General features: G+C 69.9%; 1 protein-coding gene across 5 annotated transcripts in view; it reads right to left on the bottom strand.

Annotated features, from left to right (window-relative positions):
- LOC118710491 (transforming acidic coiled-coil-containing protein 2) overlaps positions 1–15,065 on the bottom strand; it is a 39,426-nt gene that overhangs the window by 1,015 nt on the left and 23,346 nt on the right. For 2 of the 5 annotated variants that reach the window (XM_045576141.1, XM_045576142.1), the window contains 8 exons: positions 13,638–13,800; positions 12,234–12,374; positions 6,691–6,834; positions 5,779–5,855; positions 5,073–5,116; positions 1,856–2,016; positions 518–624; positions 131–251 (listed from right to left, as the gene is read on the bottom strand). In XM_045576141.1, the coding sequence (XP_045432097.1) occupies positions 131–251; positions 518–624; positions 1,856–2,016; positions 5,073–5,116; positions 5,779–5,855; positions 6,691–6,834; positions 12,234–12,374; positions 13,638–13,800 (958 nt within the window). Of the gene's footprint in view, positions 1–130; positions 252–517; positions 625–1,855; positions 2,017–3,804; positions 3,814–5,072; positions 5,117–5,778; positions 5,856–6,690; positions 6,835–9,286; positions 9,377–12,233; positions 12,375–13,637; positions 13,801–15,065 lie in introns of all 5 variants that reach the window. The other 3 variants (XM_045576139.1, XM_045576140.1, XM_036422982.2) reach the window with 3 other exon arrangements.

The following is a 15,065-nucleotide window of genomic DNA, read 5'->3' as shown; positions in this document are numbered from 1 at the left end:
AGCCTCGGCTCCCTGTCTAAGGGAGGATGGCGGCGTCTCTTTCTGAGATTAAATGAGGCCGGACACGGAGCGTTCCCCAGCCCAGAGGCCCCGGGTCCGGCCGGCCGCCCGCCCGAGGCCACGCCCGTACCTTCTGCTCCAGCGTCCGCTCCAGGGCGTCCACCCGCAGCTGCTCCTTGCGCAGGCTGGCCTGGTAGGCGGCCTGCTCCTGCTGGGCCTTGCCCCGCACCTGGGCGATCTCAGCGTTGGCCCTGCGCGAGGGGGCGCTCAGGAACGGCCCCCTCCTCCCCGCCGTCCGGCTCCGGCTCCACCTACCGAGGCCCAGCCAGGCGCCCAGGAGACACCCCATCCGCACCCACCGTCCCGACGCCGAGGGGCCAGGGCGGGCGCCCTGCTCGCACCCTTCGCCAGCACACCCCCGCCGCGGGCGAGCTCATCACAACCGTCCTGAGCGCCCAGCGAGGCCGCCGGCCGGCCCCCGGCCCCCGGCCCGGAGCCGCCTGTGGGAGCCGCTCACCTGTCCAGCTTCTCTTCCGCGTGCACCTTCAGGGCCTGGTACCGCTGCTCCTCCTTCTTCACGCGGGACAGGTACTCCTGGGCGCACTTCTTCAGCACCTCCTCGTTCTGCGCGAGGGGACGCTCAGGCGGGGCCCCATGGGCGGCCGCAGGGTTACGGGGCCTGAGGTCCCGAGGGTCTCCGTCCGCCCGAGGGAGGCCTCGGAGCCGAACTGTCCGTCTGCACCCGCTCAGCCGTGTGACGCGGCAGGTGCCCGCCCTCTCTGAGCCCCACCCTGAGCCTCCGCGCCGGCTCCTCCCACAGGAAGGCCGAGGGGCCGGGGGCCAGCCCCAGACGGCCGAGCCAACTGACTCCCATCTCCCGCGGCTGGCCCCCGCCCCATCGCCCTCGGCACCCGCACCCATCTCCCTCTGGCCCCGCCCCATCTCCTCTGCCCGCGCCCCCCCATCTCTCCCTCTGTCTCCTCTCGCCTCCGCCCCCATCAGCCCCCTCTGCCCCGCCCCCATCTCCCTCTGCCCCGCCCCCATCTCCCTCTGCCCCGCCCCATCTCCCTCTGCCCCGCCCCATCTCCCTCTGCCCCGCCCCCATCTCCCTCTGCCCCGCCCCCCTCTCCCTCTGCCCCGCCCCATCTCCCTCTTCCCCTCCCCCGCCCCCTTGCCTCCCTCTGCCCCCCCCATCTCCTCCCCTCTCTCCCTCTGCCCCCCATCTCCCTCTGCCCCCCCCCATCTCCCTCTGCCCCGCCCCATCTCCCTCTCCCTCTGCCCCGCCCCCATCTCCCTCTGCCCCGCCCCCCTCTCCCTCTGCCCCGCCCCCATCTCCCTCTGCCCCGCCCCGCATCACTCCGCTCTGCCCCGCCTCCATCTCCCTCGCCCATCCCCCATCTCCCTCTGGCCCCGCCCTCCATCTCCCTCTGCCCGCGCCCCCATCTCCCCCATGCCCCGCCCCCATCTCCCTCTGCCCCGCCCCACATCTCCCCTCTTGCCCTGCCCTCGCCCCTCCCACCACCTCCCTCCCGCCCCCGCCCCGCCCATCCCTCTGCCCTCTCCCTCTCCCGCTGCTGCCCCGCCCCCATTCCCTCTGCCCCGCCCCCATCTCGCCTGCTGGCCCCGCCCCCATCTCGCCGCTGGCCCCGCCTCCATCTCCCTCTGCCCTCCCCCATCCCCCTCTGCCCCGTCCCCTCTCCTGCCTCTCCATCTCCCTAGCCCGCCCCGCCCCCCTCTCCCTCTGCCCCGCCCCCATCTCCCTCTGCCCCGCCCCCATCTCCCTCTGCCCCCCCCCCCTCTCCCTCTGCCCCGCCCCCATCTCCCTCTGCCCCGCCCCCCTCCGCCGCGCACGCACCTTGCGGAAGCCCTCCAGCACCTCCTTCATCTTCTCGTACCTCCGGAAGAGGTCCGCCAGGGACTTCTCCACGGAGTTGAGGTCGGCCAGGGCCTGCTCCTTCTCCAGCACCAGCTGCTGCACCGTCTGGTGGGAGACCGACTTCTCCCGCTGCTCGTCCTCTGCGGGGGAGACAGGAGCCGTGGGGCCGGGACCCGGGCGGGCCTCAGCCTCACCGCGGGCGGGACCCCGCTCCGAGCCCCCGCACGCTCAGGGCACCAGCCCCAGGGCCCCGCACCCGGGCCCGGGCGGGCGCCGTGTCGCACGGGGAGGGCGTGAGCCCTGTTCTCTGTCCCGATGGGAAATCCAGAGGAGACGCCGTGGGTCCACCTGGCTGACAGCAAACAGACCCGCAGGCGAGAGAAACGTCACCCTGAGCCGTGGGGGGGGGGGGGCAAGAGTGACGGGGCCTGCAGTGGGGCTGGAGGGGCCTGCATTGGGGCTGGGGGGGCCCTGCATTGGGGCTGGGGGGGCCCTGCATTGGGGCTGGGGGGGCCCTGCATTGGGGCTGGGGGGGCCCTGCATTGGGGCTGGGGGGCCTGCAGTGGGGCGGAGGGGCCTGCATTGGGGCGGGGGGGGCCCTGCATTGGGGCTGGGGGGCCTGCAGTGGGGCGGAGGGGCCTGCATTGGGGCTGGGGGGGAAAGGAGGGGCGTGCCCTCCTGAGCGGGTCACCATAAAGAGACCGCCGCCTCGTGGCTCAGGGGTGAGTGTTGACCTATGAACCCGGAGGTCAGGATTCGATCACCGTCAGGGCACACAGGCCAGGGTAGCGGGCTCCATCCCCAGGGTGGGGCGTGCAGGAGGCAGCCGGTCCACGGTTCTCTCTCATCATTAACATTTCCATCTCTCCCTCTCCGTCCTCCCTGACGTCATGAAGACGTGGGGGGGAAGGGGGACGAGAACTGGCATCTGAGGGTGGCACGCGCCCAGGTGGGGAGCACACCTGGGGGACCCCAGCCCGGAAGATGCCCGCTGTCGGCAGGGAAGAGCCGCAGAGAGCCGACACCGGGCCGGCTGCAGCCCCCGCTCCGCCTCCTCCCGGCACCGGCACCGGCACGGGGAGCCTGACCCACACCAGCCGCCGCCCACGGAGCCCGCTCGGGCACGCGTCACCGCCCGCGGCCGGCCCAGCCGGTGCCGTGGCCCCGAGGGAGCGGACGTTCGGCCAGAGCAGAGCGGCCCCAACCGGCGCGGCCACGAGCCCCTCTCCCTGGAGCTCGGGCCTCGGCGCCGGGCCGGCTCCGGGCGGCACCCACGCCGGCCGCTGAGGTGTGGACGCCGCCCGGGCCCCGTGGGGATGCTGACCTCACGGGCCCCCCGGAGCCCCCCGGCCCCCCGTAAAAGCAGAGCCTCGGCTCAGGGGACCAGGCGGTGGTCGCCCCGTCTTCTCGCACAATCGCAGGTGCAGGCTCCTCCGATCGGGACCCGAGCTCGGGCTCCGCCCCCACCCCGTCCCGGAGACCGGCCGGCTTTCGTCAGCAAAACGCGGTGAATCAGGTGGGACGCAGCCAACACATAGGAAAGGAGCGAGCATGGAGCACACAGAGAGCACACGGGAGCACACGGACAGCACACGGGAGCACACGGACAGCACACAGAGAGCACACGGGAGCACACGGACAGCACACAGAGAGCACACGGGAGCACACGGACAGCACACGGGAGCACACGGACAGCACACAGAGAGCACACGGGAGCACACACAGCACAGAGAGCACACGGGAGCGCACGGAGAGCACACGGAGAGCACACGGGAGCACACAGACAGCACACGGAAGCACACAGAGAGCACACGGGAGCACACGGACAGCACACGGAGAGCACATGGGAGCACATGGACAGCACACAGAGCACACGGGAGCACACGGACCGGGTGCGGGGCAGGCGCCAATCAGGGAGCGGTACTTACCTGGCTTGCCTGAGCAGTTTGCAAGCAAAGGGCAGAAGCAACAGAAAACGGAAGCAGAACATGGTCAGGCAGTTAGAGAAGCAGCCGAGCGCCCCAATGCAGGCGGAGGCCCCTCGTCCTGAACCCCTAGCCCTGAGCTCATCCTCTGCGGGAGCAGGTGGGGGGACAGCAGGATGGCGGGCCGATGGAGCGGGAAGGGCCAGCCGGCGGCGGGGGTGGAGGCAGGGGATGGTGGAAGCTGGTTCAACTCAGGACACAACTCCACTCGCTCGGACCGGCCGGGCGCTCGGACCCCTTCCCCTCCACGTCCACAGGAGGAGGAGATTTTTACGTTTTGTTCATCCTCACCAGGACATTTTGGACTGACTTTGTAAGAGGGTGGAAGGGAGGAGGGGAGACAGGGAGATCCCTCCTTTGGGGCTGGGGATGGAGACTGCGATCGAGGTCTGTGTCCTTGACCAGAATCGAACCGAGACCCTTTGGTGTGTGGGGCGGGCGTGCTGACCACTGGACCCCGGGCCAGGCTGGAAGATTATTTTTAAAACGTGACGTGGACCTAGGCCAGTGGTCGGCAAACTGCAGCTCGAGAGCCACACGCGGCTCTTTGGCCCCTTGAGTGTGGCTCTTCCACGAAATACCACATGGGGGCACACACGTGCAGAGCGATTGAAACTTTGCGGCCCATGCGCAGAAGTTGTTGATATTTGGCTCTGTCGACTAATGAGTTTGTCGACCACTGACCTGAGCAAATAAATAAATAAATGAATAAACAAACAGGAAGCTACCCCCTCGGGGGTGACCATTCGTAGGAACACCGGCCTGGGCTCTGCAGACCTCCCTCACGAAGGACAACAGACCAGCCGTGTGCACGTCCCACCGGCCCGGGGCCCGGGGCCTCGCGGCCGAGTCGCCACGGCTGCTGCCGGAGGCCGTGCTGTGAGCCCGGGGCCGCGGCCGGCCCAGAGAGACAGTGCTGGTCAGACCAGGCGCGCACACCCCAAGGGGAGCCTCGGGCGGGTGGGCCGGCGGGCGGGGGCCACCACTCTCCCAGCCCATCTGGGCCCAGGGGAGGCCGAGGGGCGTCCTGCCAGGCGAGACTCTCGCCGCCCCCAGGACCACCCGGCCCCCGGCCCCAGGAGGCGGGCCCCAGGCTGGTCAGGGGGAGGGGCGTCGGACAGTGCGTCCAGGAGGCCCAGCCCCGAACCCCCTGCCGGGCAGAGCCAGGGACGCCCGATGAGGGGCCCGGAGCCCCCGGGCAGGACACCCACCTATCATCTGAGCGATGGTCTTCTCGTACTCGGCCACGATCTTCCTGCAGGAGAAGCACACGTGTGGGCACCGTGAGGACAGCACGGCTTTCCCACGTCACACGGGGCTGCGTGCTGGACATCGGCCGCCGGACCGAGGGCAGGCCTGGACCCGCCTCTCCCGCCCTCTCCGTGCGCACCCCCGGCTCCCGGTCCCGGTGCCAATGCCACTCACACCACGCCCCGGGCAAAGCCTTCAGGGTCTCCCCACGCCCACGAAGAGAGACCTGAGGCCGGGCCCGGCTCCCCCTCTGACCGCCAGCCACGCCGGCTCTCAGCCCTGTGGTCTAGGGAGCAGAGGCTCCTCGGACCTCTGCCATGCTGTGCTGTGGTTTCCCTCCTTCCTCCCCGCCAGCCTCCCGTTCCCCACGGCCCAGGCCAACGCCTCCTCCTCCAGCAGCCCTCCGGACTTCTCCCCGGGACCATGGCGTTTATCTGACTCTGCCCAGGACACGCTAAGCACACACGTGGCATGTTTGCATCAGAAACGGGAAATGCTGGGAGGGGCGTGGAGCTGGGGGCAGAGAGGGAACGGGGGTATGTGTGTGTGTGTGGGGGTCTCATTGTGGACATCTGGTTGCCCGGTGGCCTCCTGCCGTGAGACTAAGCACCCGGTGCGGCTGAGGGCACACGGAGGGACCGGAGGGACCGGCCGTGCCGCACTGACCTCATCTCCATGACCTCGCGCCGGCTCTCCTCGTGCTTGGCCTTCCACTCGGAGACCTCCCTCTCCTTGGCGAGGACCTGGCACCGGGGAGAGAGGGAACGTGGGCCCGGGCGGAGGAGGGCCCGAGCAGCGCCGGACGCACGCGGCCAGCGCTCGGCGTGGCCTGCAGCGTCCGCCGCCAGTGACTGCGTCCGAGCCCCGGGAGCGCCGGGCAGCCTGAGGCCGGACCCGGGCTTCCACACGCCCGCCGGGTGCAACCGGTTACAAAGCCAGCGGCCGGAAAGGCTCCTTGGACAGCCGTGTGGAGCGGCCGAGGGCTCAGGGTTTGAGTGTTGACCTGGGAACCAGAAGGTCAGGGTTCGATTCCTGGTCGCCGGGTTCCAGGCTCGATCCCCAGTGGGGGGCGTGCAGGAGGCAGCCGGTCCTCTCTCTCTCTGTCCCTCCCCTCTCTCCTCCCTCTCTCCCTCCCTCTTCCTTCCTCTCTGACATCAATAAAATCTATTTGAAAAACAAAATGAGAGAAACAATCGCATTAAAAAGATCAAACCCCACAGCTCGCGCCTCCTGAGGCTGCGATGTCAGAGGGGAAGTCAGGTCCAAAGTTGACGTGGGCACTTGTTTACTGACGCCGCCCGCCACCCCCGCTTGCCGCCCCCCAGCCTGGCCCACCACCCCCAGCCCCCCGCCCCGGCGCCCCCGCCCACCGCCCCCCAGCCTGGCCCTGCCCCTGCCCGCCCCCGCCCACCACCCCTGCCTGCCCCCCCGCCCGTCCCACCGCCCCCAGCGCCCCCGCCCCGCCCCCCAGCCTGGCCCGCCGCCCCCCCCCGCCCCGCCCCCCAGCCTGGCCCGCCGCCCCCCGCCGCCCCCACTGCCCCCCCAGCCTGGCCCGCCGCCCCTGCCGCCCCCGCGTACCTCGGCCCGGGCCACCTGCAGCGCGGAGTCCAGGTCGGGCGGCGGGAACAGGAGGCCGGGCGCCTTCTCGGGCTCCGCGGGCGCCAGGCGGGAGTACAGGGCCGCTTTGGAGAGGGAGACCTCGGCCGGGTGCACAGCTTCCCTCTGCGGACGGAGTTCCGTTAAAACAAAAGCTCGCTCAGTCCTGGCCGGGGCTCCGTCCATCGGGCACGGCCAGCCGGGCGGTTTCCGAACAGCGCGTCCCGGGTGCGAGACGGCGGCGGGCACAGCCGACGGAGACCCCCGGGGCGCCCGCGGGCAGGCCGGTGCTGGGAGGCTCCCGGCTCCCGGCTCCCGGCCCGGAGCCGAGTGGTCCGGTGGCCGCTGCCCGGCGATGTGTCAGCGGGACGGAGGCCACGGGGAGACCGTGAGCACCCGGAGGGAGCGAGGCCGAGTCCCAGCCACGCGGCCGGGGCTGGGATGAAGGCAGGAGGGGTGTTTCTGTGTTTTATCCCCGCCCGGGGGTGTTCTTAGGGAGAGTGAAGAGAGTGGAAGAGAGAGGAACATCGATGCGAGAGAAACACTTCGATGGGTTGCTCCTGCCTGTGCCCCGGCCAGGGCCGGGGAGGGGCCCATAATCAAGATACATGCCCTTGGCCGGAATGGAACCCTGGACCCTTGGGTGGGCAGGCCGACGCGCTATCCACTGAGCCACACTGGCCAGGGCAGATCCGGTCATTTCTGTCCTCATTTTGTTTGGAATTTGTTCAGCTCCGTTTGGAAGCATGGGGCACCCTGTGGCTCTCCCCCCGCCCCGGGCAGGTTAGACCTGGACCGGGGTGGTCCCTCTCCCTCCCTCTCACAGAACAACACACGTGAAAAGCCGTGTTAGGAACACGCCCCACTGCACAGCCAGGGTCAGTCCAGCGTCACTGCACACGGCACACCCGCCGCCCGCTCCGTCCTGTCCAGCCACCCCCCCACCCGGCTCTGACGGGCATCGCTGTGCGCGGCGTCTGCCCGGGTTTAGGAGCTGAGCGGGGAGCCGCCACCTCGGGCCGTGCGGGGCCGTGCGGGGCCGGAGGAAGACAGCTCAGGAAGAGCACCCAGGGGGCTGTGCAAACAGCAGTGGAGACGATGGCAGGGCCAGCGGCCACCAGCAGAGGGCGCCCTGTAGGACGGAGCGGCTTCCCTGGGTCCGGGCACAGGCCTGGGACACAGCGGAGTTAAATGGAGAGGAGCGGAGACCAGTTAGGCCCCCGAGAGGCACACAGGCAGGCAGGGACCCGGCCGTGAGGTGGTCCCCGCAGTGAGCTGCGGCTGCTCCACGGCCCTGCACACCCACTGTGTGAGCAGCGCTCACGTCCTGCACACCCACTGTGTGAGCAGCGCTCATGTCCTGCACACCCACTGTGTGAGCAGCGCTCACGTCCTGCACACCCACTATGCACAGCAGCGCTCACGTCCTGCACACCCACTGTGTGAGCGGCTCTCACACCCTGCACACCTACTGTGTGAGCAGCATTCACGTCCTGCACACCCACTGTGTGAGCAGCGCTCACGTCCTGCACACCCACTGTGTGAGCAGCGCTCACGTCCTGCACACCCACTGTGTGAGCAGCGCTCACGTCCTGCACACCCACTGTGTGAGCAGCGCTCACGTCCTGCACACCCACTGTGTGAGCAGCGCTCACGTCCTGCACACCCACTATGCACAGCAGCGCTCACGTCCTGCACACCCACTGTGTGAGCGGCTCTCACACCCTGCACACCTACTGTGTGAGCGGCTCTCACACCCTGCACACCTACTGTGTGAGCAGTGCTCACGTCCTGCACACCCACTGTGTGAGCAGCGCTCACGTCCTGCACACCCACTGTGTGAGCAGCACTCACGTCCTGCACACCCACTGTGTGAGCAGCGCTCACGTCCTGCACACCCACTGTGTGAGCAGCGCTCACGTCCTGCACACCCACTATGCACAGCAGCGCTCATGTCCTGCACACCTACTGTGTGAGCAGCTATCACGCCCTGCACACCCACTGTGTGAGCAGCACTCACATCCTGCACACCTACTGTGCGCAGCAGCACTCACACCCTGCACACCTACTGTGTGCAGCAGCACTCACACCCTGCACACCTACTGTGTGCAGCAGCACTCACACCCTGCACACCTACTGTGTGAGCAGTGCTCACGTCCTGCACACCTACTGTGCGCCAGGCACAGCGCGGCTCTACACATCACTTGCAGTCCTCACAGCAACCAGCAAACTCACCACGTCGGTCAGGGCGACCGGGCACACTGGTCCGGCCTGGTCCCCACGTCAGGATCCCTGGCCGCCCGGCCCTGGTGGGCCAAGCCTCACGGGGCACACGCCCTCTCACGGTCACCAGCGACTCGCTCCGACGGTTAAGAACAAACGCCGGAAGCCAGGCAGACACCCTGCATGCCCCGCCCGTGTCCTCCCGGCTCGGAGGGCTCCCCACACGAGTTAGGCCTCAGACACGTGCTCAGGCGTGTTCCCGCACGCACAGGCAGTGAGCATCTAGAAGGCCGGCCGACGGTTAGAGGAAGCGCTGGGCCACACCGTTCTGCAGGCAGCGGCGCGGCCGCGGTACCTGGGCATCCTGGCGGCTGCGGGAGGCCAGCGCGATCTGCCGGGCCAGCTTCAGCGCCTCGATCCGCATGACAGCCAACTCCAGCTCCTCCTGCCGGAGGGCCGGAGCGGAGTGAGCCGGCCCGGCTCCGGGAAAGGGCGTGTGCACGGGGAGGCGTGTACACGGGGAGGGAGTGTGCACGGGGAGGGCGTGTACACGGGGAGAGCGTGTGCACGGGGAGGTGTGTGCACGGGGAGGTGTGTGCACGGGGAGGTGTGTGCACGGGGAGAGCATGTGCACGGGGAGGGCGTGTGCACGGGGAGGTGTGTGCACGGGGAGGGCGTGTGCACAGGGAGGTGTGTGTGCACAGGGAGGTGTGTGCACGGGGAGGTGTGTGCACGGGGAGAGCGTGTGCACGGGGAGGGCATGTGCATGGGGAGGGCGTGTGCACGGGGAGGCGTGTACACGGGGAGAGCGTGTACACGGGGAGGGCATGTGCACGGGGAGGGCGTGTACACGGGGAGAGCGTGTGCACGGGGAGGCATGTACACGGGGAGGGCATGTTCACGGGGAGGGCGTGTGCACGGGGAGGCATGTACACGGGGAGGGCATGTGCACGGGGAGGGCGTGTGCACGGGGAGGCGTGTACATGGGGAGGGTGTGTGCACGGGGAGGCGTGTGCAGGGGAGGCATGTGCATGGGGAGGGCGTGTGCATGGGGAGGGCGTGTGCACGGGGAGGGCATGTGCACAGGGAGGCGTGTGCACGGGGAGGGTGTGTGCAGGGAGAGGCATGTGCACGGTAAGGCATGTGCACGGGGGGCCATGTGCCCGGGCAGCTGTGTGCACGGGGAGGCATGTGCACGGGGAGGCGTGTGCACGGGGAGGCATGTGCACGTGGAGGGCGTGTGCACGGGGAGGTGTGTGCAGGGGGAGGCGTGTGTGCACGGGGAGGGCATGTGCACGGGGAGGGCGTGTGCACGGGGAGGTGTGTGCAGGGGGAGGCGTGTGTGCACGGGGAGGCATGTGCACGTGGAGGGCGTGTGCACGGGGAGGTGTGTGCAGGGGGAGGCGTGTGTGCACGGGGAGGCGTGTGCACGGGGAGGGCGTGTGCACGGGGAGGGCATGTGCACGGGGCGGTGTGTGCAGGGGGAGGCGTGTGCACGGGGAGGGCGTGTGCACGGGAAGGCGTGTGCACGGGGAGGTGTGTGCACGGGGAGGCGTGTGCACGGGGGGCCGTGTGCCCGGGGGGCTGTGATGGGTGCTCAGGAGCACCCCAGCTTCCACAGCAGATCATGAAACAGGGTTTAATTTCCCTTTTCTGAGGTTATTATTATTTAAAGAGACATACTTTTTTATTGATTTCAGAGAGAAAAAGAGAGTGAGAGAGAGAAATATCAACCACCATGGAGAACCATGGATCGGCTGCCTCCTGCACACCCCTCACTGGGGGTGGAGCCCCAAACCCAGGCCTGTGCCCTGACCGGGAATCGAACCCTGACCTCCTGGGTCACAGGTCGACGCTCGGCCCCTAAGCCACGCGGTCAGGGTCCTTTTTCTGAAACCTGAGTATCACGCATGTGGACAGGAAACAATTTTTTAAACAAAAACCAGCGTTTTCACTGCAGGGTCCGCTCTGGCCTCTGTCCTTCGGTTCATTGCGTGGAAAGCTGGCTGATAGCGCCCTCCAGTGGACGGACAGCGCCTGTGCGCAGCCTCCGTTTGGCTGGGAAGGGCCGGCCGCTGTCCCGGCTGCAGTGCAGGCCCAGCCCCGACGCCCTCCCTCCGGACTGAGCCGCCTGTGCACAGCGGCTGCACGGCCTCACGGAGCACGTGGCTCTGGGGCCGCCCGCAGCTGCGCTGGGGCCGTCAGAGCGCCGAGAGACAACCGCCCGGCCTCCACGCCGGGACACGCGGCCGGTTCCCCACAGTCACACATCGCGGCGTCCCGGGTTCGAGCCCACACTCATGTCCCCGTGGGGAGGGCCCCGTTCTCAGCGGCCACTCATTCGCCCCCTCCCGGCGTCCCGGCCGTCAAGGCCCACACTCCCCGCGGTTTCCACGGATCCCCCACCTCTGGGTGTCCCAGCCGCCAGGGACCACGGACCCCCCCCCCCCACCTCCCGGCGTCCAGGCCGCCGAGGCCCGCGCTCCCGCGGTTTCCACGGGCCCTTCCCCCCGGAGGCCCGGAGGCCCCGAGGCCACGCCCCCGCGGTTTCCACGGGCCCTCCCCCCCGGAGGCCCCGAGGCCACGCTCCCGCGGTTTCCACGGGCCCTCCCCCCCCGGAGGCCCCGAGGCCACGCCCCCGCGGTTTCCACGGCCCCCCCCCCCCCGGAGGCCCCGAGGCCACGCTCCCGCGGTTTCCACGGGCCCTCCCCCCCCGGAGGCCCCGAGGCCACGCTCCCGCGGTTTCCACGGGCCCTCCCCCCCCCCCGGAGGCCCCGAGGCCACGCTCCCCGCGGTTTCCACGGGCCCTCCCCCCCTGGAGGCCCCGAGGCCACGCTCCCGCGGTTTCCCCGGGCCCTCCCCCCCCCCCCCGAGGCCCCGAGGCCACGCTCCCGCGGTTTCCACGGGCCCTCCCCCCCCCCGAGGCCCCGAGGCCACGCTCCCCGCGGTTTCCACGGGCCCTCCCCCCCCCCGGAGGCCCCGAGGCCACGCCCCCGCGGTTTCCACGGGCCCTCCCCCCTGGAGGCCCCGAGGCCACGCTCCTGCGGTTTCCACGGGCCCTCCCCCCCCCCTCCCCCCCCGGAGGCCCCGAGGCCACGCTCCCGCGGTTTCCACGGGCCCTCCCCCCTGGAGGCCCTGAGGCCACGCTCCCGCGGTTTCCACGGGCCCTCCCCCCCCCCCGAGGCCCCGAGGCCACGCTCCCGCGGTTTCCACGGGCCCTCCCCCTCCCCCCCGGAGGCCCCGAGGCCACGCTCCCGCGGTTTCCACGGGCCCTCCCCCCGCGGAGGCGCGGAGCCGCCCACCTGCAGCTTCTGAGCGAACACCGGGGGGTTCTTCTCCGCCAGGTCCGGCTCCAGGTAGTCGAGCGCGCCGCAGAGCGAGGCCGGGTCCGCCAGCCTGCTGAGCAGGGCGTCCGCCGAGGCAAAAGCGCCCTCCGGAGCCGCCTGGCCGGGCGGGCAGGGGAGGGGCGGGGAGAGACGGGGGAGAGACGAGAGACAAGGAGAGATGGGGAGCGATGGGAGAGAGACAGGGAGAGAGACGGGGAGAGAGACAGGGAGAGAGACAGGGAGAGAGACAAGGAGAGAGACGGGGAGAGAGACAGGGAGAGAGACGGGGAGAGAGACAGGGAGAGAGACAAGGAGAGAGACGGGGAGAGAAGTGGGGAGAGACGGGGAGAGACGGGGAGAGAAGTGGGGAGAGACGGGGAGAGAGACAGGGAGATGGGGAAAGATGGGGAGAGATGGGAGAGAGACAGGGAGAGAGACAAGGAGAGAGACGGGGAGAGACGGGGAGAGAGACGGGGAGAGACGGGGAGAGAGACAAGGTAAGAGTGAGGCGATGCTGCCTGGCCCTCGCACCCACGGGGACGTTTCTCCTAAGGTTTCGGGGTGGGGGGGGTCAGCCAGTGGTCAATGGGCGTCTCGAGGGCCGGCCCAGCCCCCCTCACACCGCCCTCACTCCCTAACTGGTCCGTGTGTGTGTGTGTGGGGGGGGTAACCATTTTCTCATTTGTCTGAGAAGCTCAGGGGCAAGGACAAGCCAGGGGAAGGGGTTCCCAGGAGTCGGTCGTGGGGAACACCCTCCAGCGGGAAGATGGAAAGAAGTGGGGTTCGGGGGAGATGGTTTCCCATGGAGAGAGCACCCCTCCCCCGAGGACCAGAAAGAGCCCGGAGTCAGGAGCCAGCTCTGCAGGCACAGGCCTGGGCACACCCAGGCTCTCCGCTCAGCCCTCTTTGACTGGCGCGCAGTAGGTGCTCAGTAGACTCAGTGTGTGCAATGAGTGGTTTACGACATGGAACAGAACAAAGCTACACCGATGGCCCAAAGCCCTGGGGGGTGGCTGGGAGGGCGGGGAAGCAATAAGATTCACCTCGAAGACGGTCCATTTTAATTGTGCAAAGGGGGGCGAGGGGCTGAGCACAGACCCTCCGGTCTATGGGCAGCAGGGTCCCCGCCCTCTGATGCCAACCCCAAAGCGGCTGCCCCGCCCCAAGGGGCTCCAGAGGGGGATCAATAGCCCGGAGGCAAACAGAGCGGGTGGTGGCAGGGCCTGGTTAGGGGGGCCTCCTAGGCTGGCTTCTGGGGGGAGCGGACAGGCGGGGCGCACGTGGGCGCAGGTGAGCGCTGCTCGGAGCCTGGCCCCGGGTGCTGGGGTCCCGCTGGCCGGGCCTCAGCCCCAGGGGTCCCGGCCCCTCGACCCCACGTACCATCTCGATCCCCTCGGCGGCGGCGCCCATGGCCCTGGCCTCCAGCTCCTTCTGCCGGGGCTTCTCCGGGCCCGGGCCCGGCGTGAGCGGCTCCTGGCCGGGGGCCAGCCCGCGGGGGGCCGGCGAGGGGCCCTTCACCCCTTCGGCCTCCTCGAAGCTCGACCTGAGGAGGAGAAGGCACCTCTGTCTTCGCGCTGCAAAGCCCTGGACAGCGGGGCGGGGGCCCTGGATGTTCAGGCTGCAGCCAGAGGGGAGGGGCAGGGCCTGGCCGCCAGGGGCCTGCGGGCGGGACAGTCTGGGGGCTCAGCCCATGCCGGGGCCCCCACGCGGGCGGTGGGGCCCAGCTGTCCTGGCTCAGCCCAGGAGCCGCGGCCTGAGGGGGCGGGCTGTGCCGGGCCGTGGTCTGGTCTCCGGCTCTGTGGGCGCAGGCAGTGCCTGGGCGGCGGGGAGAGGCAGCTGCAGGTAAAACACCTGACCGGCCAGCACAGCACCCTCGGCCTCGGCCAGAGCCTGGGTCTCAGAGGGAAAGCAGAGCCTCCGTCCCCGCCGAGGGCTCCGGGGGGCGCCATCCACGGGCCTCCGGTCGCTGTCAGTCCCCCCGGGGCCCAGGCCCAGGCTGTGGGGAACCCCTGGCTGAGGACAGGCAGGAGGCAGCCAGTCCATGTTTCTCTCTCCGGCAGGAGGCCCCCGCGGCCCAGCACCCGGCCCAGCACCCGCGGACGGAGGCTGACAGTCACACCCACAGGCACCGTCAGCGCTGCCCCTCGGTGCCCCCGGCCGACAGGTGCTTCCTGTTCACGCCTCCTGGAGGCGCCGCACCCCAATGCGCGACGGGGAGCACCGGGCGCCCTGCTGTACCCCCGGACCCCCACGGGGCAGGGCACGGTGACTCCCCGTGGCACAGAGGCCCGTGGTCTGTGCAAGGTCCACAGCCACGAGGGGCAGGTGGGACGCGGCTCCCAGTGCTGTACCCACAGGACAATGACAGCGGCTGTGAGAGCACAGGGCACTCAGAGGCCCCCACCCCGCCACCAGAGGGCGTCACCTCACCCGCAGGGCAGCAGCAGCAAGCCGGCCCGCCGGGCTGCGTCCGTGTGGACACGTGAGTGCCGGGAGGCAGAGCTGCGCTGGGGCTGGGCCTGTCTGTCACCCCCCCTCGGGGCCACCTCCCCTTGGGGTCCCCCCCCTCGGGGTCACCCCTCCACGGGGTCACCTCCCCTCGGAGTCACCCCCCTCGGGGCCACCTCCCCTTGGGGTCACCTCCCCTCGGGGTCACCTCCCTCGGGGTCACCCCTCCATGGGGTCACCTCCCCTCGGAGTCACCTCCCCCGGGGTCACCTCCCCTCGGGGTCACCCCCCTTGGGGTCACCCCCCTCGGGGTCACCTCCCCTCGGGGTCACCCCCCCACGGGGTCACCTCCCCTCGGGG

This window comes from Pipistrellus kuhlii, unplaced genomic scaffold (genome assembly GCF_014108245.1).
Source record: "Pipistrellus kuhlii isolate mPipKuh1 unplaced genomic scaffold, mPipKuh1.p scaffold_m20_p_75, whole genome shotgun sequence".
Lineage (NCBI taxonomy): Eukaryota > Metazoa > Chordata > Mammalia > Chiroptera > Vespertilionidae > Pipistrellus > Pipistrellus kuhlii.
This window is presented reverse-complemented; position numbering and strand designations above follow the sequence as displayed.